We start from the raw sequence: 10501 nt of genomic DNA on the forward strand, positions 1-10501 counted from the left end.
TTACACTTGCTCTAGCGATTACACCAACACGAACCAGCGGCGAAGGCTCCGGCGCACGCGACGAACCGACGACCAAGGCTCTGGCGCACGGGACGAACCAGGCAGGGAGACGAACGTGTCGCCGTTGATTTAACTTAGATTGCAATATTTCCCCTAACATCAACTACTAATTTGCATAGATTCCACAAACTCAATTAAAGCAAACAAGCCGACAATTTGACTTATTCATTATGCATTTGGCGTGGGTTGCTTTCTCTATCCAGGGCCTACTGTGCTGAAAACTTAGTTGATATTATCCTTTTTTGACTGGTTTAAATGCATTTATTGTTGACGTGTTGTTGATTATGGTAGAACTGCAGGGGTGATGGGAAATTGCTGTTTTCGTGGGATCTAGTGAGGAAAGGTTGCGATCAGCGATGTCAGCAGGCCAACCATCGGGTTCGGCGTAAGTCGATAAAGATCCGTCTGTTCGATAATTTGTTGCAAATGGAGAAATTGTAAAATTAGAGGATTTAGGAAATTAATGCCTTAATTCTATATTCTGAAAATTCGAATTTAATAGCAAAAAAAAAAAAAAAATCTACATGGATGCCACATCAATTAATTTTTTTTCCAGCGTGTATATGTGGCGTTTCCGGCATCCACGTCATTTTTCCGGTTGATGGTTGCAATTCCAGAAGAAAAAGAAAGGTTATGTATTATAAGGCGGAATTTAAAGGTGATGTACAATTCCAAAAAATAGGAAAATGTAATGTATTTAGGGGCAATTACCCCTTAAAATAATATATTGTGTTGATCACGTGCGACTAAGAGGGTGTTGGACTGAGCTTATAAGCTCCTCAAAACATCTTATAAGTTGTTTAGGAGCTTATAAGTTCCTTTAAAGTGTTTGGCAAAATAAGCTCATAAACAGCTTATAAACTCCAAAAATAAGCTCCAAGAGCTTATAAGTTCCCCAAAAAAATAAGTTCTTCTACCCCAACTTATTTTTTTATAATCTCATATGCAATAATCCTTTTACAAATATTTTTCAACTATAATTTATTATTTTCATCATATATCATTCAAGTTCATTATTTTTCGATTTTCTCTCTCTAGAAAAAAATTCTCTCTCTAGCTTATAAGCTCAATCATCCAAACGCTTTGACAACTTATAAGCTCTTAAAAATTACATCTTATAAGCTCTTGAAACATCTTATAAGCTCCAAGAGCTTATAAGTTCTTTTAAATAAGCTTAGTCAAACACCCTCTAAATATTAGCGTAGGAGATACACCAATTACCACTTTTTGTGTTGCTTTTAAACTTAATTGAAGATCAACAGCCTTCATAACAAATTTAATTGACGAGCTCAAATGAACTAGCTTTTATCCGAATATTTTAATAGTGGCATATAATAGAAGAAGTAGAGATTACAACTCCAACAAACTAATATAACAACCTGTAATTTATCACTATAAATCCAGCTGGATACAAGAAAAATCTCAACATTAATGGATAATATGGTAGATTCTGGCTTCTTTCGGATTCTTATAGATTCATCCAATTTACTCACTTAGGCCAAAATTATATGCCTACTTTTGGTTGTGACACTAATAGACCTAGGCTACATACAAGAAATATACATTCCATCCCTCAATAACTGACTCATCAACTCTGACTATCTTTCAACTAATTTAAATACAAGCTATATGTTTGATCGCCATGTGGCAGTCCTCACAGACGCGCAAGTTCTTGAATATGCGAACTGGTTTCCCACTTGGTATCTTCATAATTCCATAAGCAACAGCTAACCTTTCACTGCGAAACTTGAGCGTATGCTGCTTTTCTTCTTCATCCACATCATGCAGCGCCGATTTTGTGGAGGAGACATATCCCTCCTCTTTCATCCTCAAATACAACTCTTCCAAGAAAGCACAGATACTTTCACTATCAGGATGAGTGATGTCTCCAACAGAAAACTTGTGAATCTTGTTTAGCACCTCAACCCAGCTATATCCCGTTCTATTGCTAATACCCCGATCCCTCAGGCTCTAAAGGCATGCTTTTCGTATGTTTTGAGCTTCGTCGAGGCGCCCAGCTCGGTCTAGAAGACCAATCAGGCAGTTATAGTGATATATATTTGGCACTATGCCGTGATCTTGGCTCATGGAATAGAAGTAATGTATCCCCTTGTCTACCAAGCCCGTGAGACTACAAGCAGTTAGAACACCAACCTAAATCAAAACAAGTGAATACTTGCAATCAACAAAACAAGCAGTTATATCCTTGCATGAATAGGAAACGTATAGTAAATTAGTAATTAGTACCCCATCTAATTACTTTGTATTATTTAAATGAGAGAAGACAAAGACAATGAGGAGAGGAAATGACACAAAAAGAGGTAGTTAATTTAGCTAATAGTGAGATTTCTTCGTAGGAGAATTCATAGACTGAGGTGAAACCATAGACACCAGTGATTGAAGTATCTTGATCTTGATCTGCCCTCTCTGTGGGATCGCTCTTCTCCTCTTCAAGCTTCTGTTCAATGCAGCATCACCACACATCGTGTCGTTGCTGATACTCCTCATCGTGTTTTTTTTAACTGATTGATAATCTTGTTAGTGAAATTTATTTGATGGTTTTTGAGCTGATGGACTAATTGTTGGGGTACATATATATAAAGGGCAAGGTTATGGTTATGCATTGTGGTTTAGGACAAAGAAGCAATTTGGCGGCGGGGGTGGTGGTGTTGGGAACATGCCACCTATATTTCTTTGACCTCCCAAGATTCTCTTAAGGTAGCAACTTCCCAATCCCAAATTCCCAATCATTATTGCGACCATGTTTTCCCTATTCTAATAGACATGATTTCGATGTGTCTATCTCATTACAAAATAACAATAATTTAAGGGACAATATGTTTTATAATTTATTGGTAAATTTCTCATATTTGTAAGGATGCGCGATTAAGAATGCTCATCTGCCTATGGTTAGAGACAAAATAAAACAAGGGACAATACATTCGTTTAACCCTATAGATCACCTTACTGACACTAATAACCCTAGGCTACATACAGGCTGTGTAAACTTCAACTAGCTGTGTAATATTTCGATACACAACAACAGTCCCATGAAGCCCCCAAAAAAGAGGAAACTGTTATACTATGATAAGTTAGTGTAATTTACCTTGCTTTATATCAGAATTCACCAATAGTCTCCACAATTACATACACCTCCCTCAAAGTAGTGAAAACGATTAGTATCACGTAAGATGATCAATCTGCCCGCGATCTTCGCTATGTGTTTGATCGCCATGTGGCAGTCCTCACAGACGCGCAAGTTCTTGAATATGCGAACAGGTCTCCCACTTGGTATCTTCATAATTCCATAAGCAACAGCTAACCTTTCGCTATGAAACTTGAGTGTATGCTGCTTTTCTTCTTCATCCACATCATGCAGAGCCGATTTTGTGGAGGAGACATATCCCTCCTCTTTCATCCTCAAATACAACTCTTCCAAGAAAGCGCGGATACTTTCACTATCAGGATGAGTGAAGTCTCCAACAGAAAACTTATGAATCTTGTTTCGCACCTCAACCCAGCTGTATCCTCTTCTGTTGCTAATACCCTGATCCTTCATTTTTAATCGCGTCTTTTTAACATCTTCCCATCTGCCCGAAGCAGCATATAAGTTGGAAAGAGTAACATACGGCACACAGTTCCATGGTTCCAAATCAAACAACATCTCTGCTGCCTTTTCTCCCAATTTTGTATTTCCATGAACCCTGCAAGCACTAAGTAGAGTGCTCCATGTTACTGCATTAGGCTCAAAAGGCATGCTTTTCATTAGGTTTTGAGCTTCGTCGAGGCGCCCAGCTCGGCCTAGAAGACCAATCAGGCAGCTATAGTGACATATATTTGGCACTATGCCGTGATCTTGGCTCATGGAATAGAAGTAATGTTTTCCCTTGTCTATCAAGCCCGAGTGACTACAAGCAGTTAGAACACCAACCTAAATCAAAACAAGTGAATACTTGCGATCAACAAATGGAGAAGAATATTTCACATTAAAAAATAATAATAATCAATATCAATTGACAAAATTTCTGCCCTATCTATTCTCAAATTAGTTCTTGAGTTCAATTGTACAATGCGAGTCATGCAAGACTACAAATAGCTCTATGAATTTCATTAAGCTTTGAATTATTAGCAATCAGAAAACAAGAAGGTATCACATGCCCTTTATGTTTCAAAAACAAGAAAAAGAGTCACAAATGCAATCAAAATTTACCATTGTAAGTTCGTCAGGTTGGATAGACGCTTGTTTCATTGATTCGAAATGTTGGAGAGCTTCTTCGCCAAAGCCATGTCTTGCATAACCAATAATAATTGTGGTCCAAGATACAACATTCTTCACAGGCATTTCATCAAAAACACTCTTGGCCTTGTCCAATAACCCATTCTGCATGTACCCGGACAAAATTGTGTTCCACGAAACAGCATTCTTGACAGGCATTTCATCAAAAACTCTCATAGCCTCGTCCAATAACCCATTCTGAATATACCCGGACAAAATAGTGTTCCACGAAAAAACATCCTTGTCAGGCATTTTATCAAAAATTCTCTTGCCCTCGTCCATTAACCCATTCTGTATGTACCCAGTCAAAATTGTGGTCCACGCGACGACATCCTTCACAGGCAATTCATCGAACAGCAGCCGTGCAGCTTTGAGATTGTTGTACTTAATATTCCACTTCATCATTATACATTGAGAGACCAAATTTTTTACAGGCATTTCATCGAACAGCTGCTGAGCCATATTAGATTCGCCATTGGAAAAGTAGCCAGATATCATAGTGCCGTAGGTGACCTCACTTCTGCGAGGCATGGAGTTGAATAAAAGCAACGCGGTGTCGCATTGGCCCTTGCGCATGTGGTGTCTGATAGCTATTGTGCATTTCACCATGTCAGAGTGTGTAAAATCGCTGCTGCTAGGCCTCGCCGGCGGCTTATTGGCGGGTGGTTCGAAGAGTTGGCTAGTATTTTGACGCTGCCCATCAGTTATTGTTCTATGAAGATGTCTGAAACGCATGGAATGAGAAAACCCCTAAAAGGAATTATGTAATTGATTAGTCAGTTCAGAGAATTGGGCTATGAGGAATTAGGGCATCCAACATTGACAATCTTCAATCGAAACTAATTTAATCAATCTTATTATCTTGGAAAGGTGGAGACGCCGGAGAGAGACATACCTGCGCTGAAGAGAGCAAAGAGGGAAGCAGATTGCGTCGGAGCAGCAGCGACATGCCGATTATGGAGATTTGGGAATTAGGCTTTCTTCCCTCCGCTAGAACGGACTGATGAAAAAGTGAGATCTAGATTATAAAATGAATATAAATTTATGATTTATTTTGTAATTATTTTTTATTTTATTTAGTTGTATTTCTCACTATTATAAGTGATTAGTTATAGTATAATTTCTCTTTTTCTAAAAATTAAAGAAATAAAACAAAAAAATAAGAAGATAAAGAAATAGAAAAAATATAAATTTGAAACAAACTTGCAATTTTATTATAACTACAAAATTATCCCTCAATTTAAATCAATTTCAAATTAATTTCATATTAAAATTTTGACTTTTGAACATAATACAATATTTTTTAACTTAAAAATGACTATCTTGCTGATCAATTAGTAATCTTTAATTATTCTAATTAAGAATATACATGTTCTATAAAATAAATCAACAATAATTTTGAACAACCCCCTTAAAAACTTAACAAATTCAATCGTGTATGATTAACACGTTTTCTTCTTTTATTCATGAACTTTAATGGTTTAAATGTTATCACAGTCGAACCAGAAATAAATTTTTCAAATCCCAATATATGCATGTCATTAAATAATATGTATTCATATCTACATATCGAATTCAATAGTAATTCTATAATTTACTCTCTAAAACTAAAATTATATAATCAATAAAGATTAAAACATGTTTGAACTTTGACATAAAAAGGCGAAAAAGATAAATCAATTGCGCCGTTTCATAAAGAGAAAAATAAGAATTCAAAAAGAAAAAGAAAAGGAAAAAAATATGAAAAGATCAAGATAGATTCTTAAGCAAATAAATAATTTTTGCCATATATGCTATTTTTGAGTCGTATTCCTAGAATATGCTCTAATACTTTTTATATTCTTTTGCTCCTTTTATTTAATTTTTTATCTACCAGAAAAGTAAAAATATTTACACATAAAAAGAAAGTACATGAAATATTCTTTAAAAATATGTTAATTTTTTTTTTTTTGACTTGGGGGAGCTGGGGAGGGGGAGCAGTGGGGTTTGAACCCGAGACCTCACTGTTCACAGACAGGAGGTTGCACCGATTGGTTTCGGGTTTCGGGTTATTGCTAAGCTAGCACATTAGTAGGGCGAGTAATCTTGTTGCTCGTAAGTTTGCTAGAGCTTCTTTGAATTTTACTACTACGTATATATGAATGGGATGAACCTCCGAACTTTGTAGAGTGTCTTCTTTGTTTGCCATGCGTTTATTATCAATAAAATGGATCTTTCTTCTAAAAAAAAAAAAGAATAAACTGTCACATAAATACAGAAAAACTATTCTAAAAAAAATATAGAAAAAAATGTTTCAGACAAAAAGTGTGAACAAAAGAAGAAATTAAAAAACATACCAGCATCAAAAGATTACAACAAAATTATATCTGAATTTTTTTTTTTCGATTTTACCCCTACGCGTATTTTGCCTTTGAAGGCCTTGGAAGCCCTCTACCACATGCCGCGTTTTTAGGGCGTCATATGTATAAAATGTGTGGTCTAGATTTAGTACCACATACTACCGGGACCCAACCCAAAATATTGTAATATTACTTCTTGTAATTTTAGCTAAATGATTATAAAAATTGCAATATAATTTGGATTATCGAGTTTAACCTAGTGACTGAAACACTATAAGAATCTGGCCGTTACCGACGGAATTTTCCGTCGATAAAGTCATAAATTCCGTCGGTAATGCCATATACCGACGGATCAACGACGACCGTCGTGTGTCGCTGTGTAAGTGGTCGGTAAAAAATTTATCGACGGAATTTCGCCTCCGTCGTTAAATTACCGACGGAAAGGACGACGGACCGTCTGTAGGCGAGCACGCGACGACGTCGGCGTCGTCTGAAATCAGCGATGGAAATGACCGTCGGTATTAGCGAGGTTTTTTTTTTTTTTTTTTTAATCAATCTAGCTTTATACCCCACAAGTATTTTGATATTTATAATGTATTTTGAACTTAATTGCATATACGTTAAGACGAACTTTCTGGTGGGTCACCCATCTTAAACTTTCCAGTGGGTCACCCAACTTAGTTGTGACCTAAGTCAAGCACACTTAACCTTAAAGTTCATTTCGAGTGGTGAGCAGTACAGAACACGCGTATTATTGATATAACTAGCACCTATTAATTCGTTTAAACTATATTTCAATATACAATATCATTTATTTATAACCTTATAATATGTCGAGATGATATCTAAGACTTGTGGTGCCGACGAAAGAATGACGGTAAATATACAATCAAATTTAAAATAATAAAAAAAATTAATATTATCGTTTATTAAAAAAGAGTTAAGTATCAAATAAGCCCCTAACGTGAAGCCCCTTATTACGTCTAACACCTTATGGCAAGGGGTGTGTCAACTAAGTCCCTAAACTACTTAATTTCGGACAATTAAGCCCTTCGCCCTAACGGACATTTAACTCCATCTGTTTTTTTAATCTTTTATTTATTTTTTATTTTTTTCGGTGGGCCCCACCAATTCTGAATAATTTTCTTCAGCTTCTTACACCGACTCGGCGACGGGAGATCCGACGCCTTCAGCAGCCAAACGAAATACGTGCCGATCGGAATGCTCTCGAGCTCGTCAGCTTCCGACGACAGATTATCATTGACGTCGTTGACGCGATCTTCGAGGAGGAGCTGACTCAGCGGAACCTGAATGCTCGATTCGCACTAATCGTCTCCGCCGTCGCCGTCGCGCAGTAGGAGATCGCGGTTGAACACCGAAAAGATCGGGCCGAGCTTGCCGTCGTAGATGAAATCCTCGGCTGAAAACTCCTTGAAATCCTCGCGCACCAGTGAGAATTTGAAATCTTCGTCTTCTTCGTTGTCGTCTCTGCTCTTCTCCGCGGCGATTTGGCTGTTGAAGCTTAGGCTCGTGGATCTCATTATGAATCTCTGGATCTCAATTTTATGAGCAGAAGCAGTGGTGAAAAATTTCATTGATTTTCCATTTGGTTTGGAGATTTCAATTATCAGATCGATTGCAGATCTCGCGGGAGATTCCTCATCGGAATCGGAGCAATCGTTCTGATTTTGGTCGTTGCCGAGTAGCGTGACCTTAATTTCCTCTTCGTCGAGCTCCATGGTCAATGTGACACGCTCGTGATCGCTGGGAGTGTGTTGCAATTTGAAAGGGAAATAAGTTGGGGCTGCTGGCCTCTGCACACCATCGATTAGATAGAAAAAAAATGATGATTATACAGAAATTAAGAGGATCATCTGAGTGTGTTTGGTTTCGGAATCCAATGCATCGGCGAGGATTCTGTGAGCATCGATTATGTAGCGCTCGAATGGGGCGGTGGCGGAGAAACGACCGCGGCGAAGGAGATGATTGGGTTAAATGGTGGGACCTACCGAAAAAACAAAAAAAATACAAAACAAACAAATGGAGTTAAGTAGGCGTTAGGGCGAAGGGCTTAATTGTCCGAAATTAAGTAGTTTAGAGGCTTAGTTGACACACCCCTTGCCATAGGGTGTTAGACGTAATAAGGGGCTCCACGTTAGGGGCTTATTTGATACTTAATCCATTAAAAAAAGAAAATATTATTGCTGAAAATAACAATAAATTTTAAAATATTCTCAATAATTTAAAAATAAGAATAAAATAGAATATTAATTCAAAAATAATAAAAATAGTTTTTAAAAAATAAAATAAAAATAACAAAAAAATTAATAATATTTACCAACGGATTAATTAAAAAAATTAAAAAAAAAATATTTAACGATAGATTATTTTTTGTCGATAAAATTTTAAAATAATTATTAAATTTTAATAAGCACAAAATCACTGAATTTATCGATGGATTACCGACGGAATGATTAGCTACGGAAATAATCTGTCGGTAAACTTTTAAAAACATCTTCGTCGGAATTTCGCCGTTGTTTCGTAGCTACTCACCGACGGATTATTTTCCGTCGGTGTCCGGCAAGTTTTTTGGTAGCGAAAGCATCACGTTTTCATAATTGTAATTTAAAATATTAAATATACAATATTGGACAAACTGCCTGTAAATCCATAACGTTTTCTCGAATTTGGAAATTGTACCTATTTTCAAAAATCGACCACACAATCCATAACCTTTCATTTTCTTCTCAAATTTATCCGGTGATCAGTTTTTTCCTATAAAGACATTGAAAATAACACAGAAGCGACCGAAAATGACACTTGGGCTCTAAAATGACATGAAAAATATTTTAAAAAAAAAGAAACAAAAACCCCTACCCCAATCGTCTTTCCCCTTCCCCCATCTCCCAACCCTAATTTTCCCTACCCCGGCCCACTCGCCGCCGCCGCCGCCCCCAATCGCCCCCCTCAAATTTCACCAAGGACGATGGGATGAGGTTGAGTCGCTGCCTTACCTGATGCTCGATTCTAGCATCAGCTCCACCAGCGTGCAGATGGCACTGGCTTCAGTGGCCTTGAGCCTCAACTTCTTCGACACCTCCAACATCTGCATCAGCAGCTTTAAAATTAGAGGCTGGTGGAGGAGTGGAGCCGTCGAAGGTAAAGGACGTTTTCCTCGTCGATGTAGGAGCCTGCAATACGAGGCTGATCTCGCAATTTAACATCCTTACCTGCGCCGCTCGAAGGTGAAAGATGTTTTCCTCGGCTGGTTCAGGGGAAGGGGTCGGCAGTGTTTCTATGTGGGGGATGAGACAACGTTGTTTCTGTATGGGGAAGGGACTGACTGGTTTCAGGGGGAAGGGTCAGCGGCGGCAGCAGGGGGCAGGGGAAATTAGGGTATGGGGGGCGGGGGAGGGGGAAAATGATGTGGTAGGGTTTTTTCTTGTTTATTTTTTATAATATTTTTCAAATGTCATTTTTGCGTCTAAGTGTCATTTTCGGCGACCATTATGTCATTTTTGGCCGCCTCTGTGTCAATTTTCGATGTCCACGTAAAAAAAAGTCGATCATTGGACAAATTTTAGAAGAAAATGAAAGGTTATGATTGTGTGGTCGATTTTTGAAAATAGGTGCAATTTCCAAATCCTATAATACGTTATGGATTTACAGGCAATTTTCTAATATGCAATTTATTTGATGGATACAGTAGAACCCTCTAGAAATTAATATTGTTGGTATTGTAAAATTATACTATTATTTTAGAGAGTTATCGATTAAATGATAAATTAACAATTTATTAATTAAAAGAGATATTTTATTTTCATCA

The 10501-nt window shown here is 37.4% G+C and overlaps 1 protein-coding gene, 1 long non-coding RNA gene and 1 pseudogene across 3 annotated transcripts; all 3 read right to left on the minus strand.

The window, feature by feature from the left end:
- Positions 1-1469: 1469 nt before the first annotated feature.
- Positions 1470-2195, minus strand: LOC131026110 (pentatricopeptide repeat-containing protein At4g02750-like; annotated as a pseudogene).
- Positions 2196-2284: 89 nt separating this feature from the next.
- LOC131024920 (pentatricopeptide repeat-containing protein At4g02750-like) lies at positions 2285-5365 on the minus strand. 2 transcript variants are annotated; one of them, XM_057954481.1, is made up of 4 exons: positions 5232-5365; positions 4271-5086; positions 3167-3991; positions 2285-2582 (listed from the first exon to the last, which is right to left on the minus strand). In XM_057954481.1, the coding sequence occupies exons 1-3, from the start codon at positions 5283-5285 to the stop codon at positions 3185-3187; spliced, it is 1677 nt and encodes a 558-aa protein (XP_057810464.1). In that variant the 5' UTR covers positions 5286-5365; the 3' UTR covers positions 2285-2582; positions 3167-3184. The 2 variants fall into 2 exon arrangements, with proteins under 2 accessions (XP_057810464.1, XP_057810463.1); XM_057954480.1 differs by lacking the exon at positions 2285-2582 and having other exon boundaries at positions 3153-3991.
- Positions 5366-9352: 3987 nt separating this feature from the next.
- Positions 9353-10221, minus strand: LOC131025027 (uncharacterized). Its single transcript, XR_009102067.1, has 2 exons — positions 9906-10221; positions 9353-9781 (listed from the first exon to the last, which is right to left on the minus strand). It is a non-coding gene; the product is annotated as an uncharacterized LOC131025027 (long non-coding RNA).
- Positions 10222-10501: the final 280 nt, after the last annotated feature.

This window comes from Salvia miltiorrhiza, chromosome 5, assembly GCF_028751815.1.
Source record: "Salvia miltiorrhiza cultivar Shanhuang (shh) chromosome 5, IMPLAD_Smil_shh, whole genome shotgun sequence".
NCBI classification, from domain to species: Eukaryota; Viridiplantae; Streptophyta; class Magnoliopsida; order Lamiales; family Lamiaceae; genus Salvia; species Salvia miltiorrhiza.

Bases quoted from the DNA above. Each gene is read 5' to 3' on its own strand.
- LOC131024920 (XM_057954481.1), bottom strand. From the start codon at position 5,285: ATGTCGCTGCTGCTCCGACGCAATCTGCTTCCCTCTTTGCTCTCTTCA. The intron at 5,087-5,231 runs GTATGTCTCTCT...AATTCCTTTTAG, and splicing joins CTTTGCTCTCTTCAGCGCAG to GGGTTTTCTCATTCCATGCG. The intron at 3,992-4,270 runs GTAAATTTTGAT...GTTTTGATTTAG, and splicing joins AACCTGACGAACTTACAATG to GTTGGTGTTCTAACTGCTTG.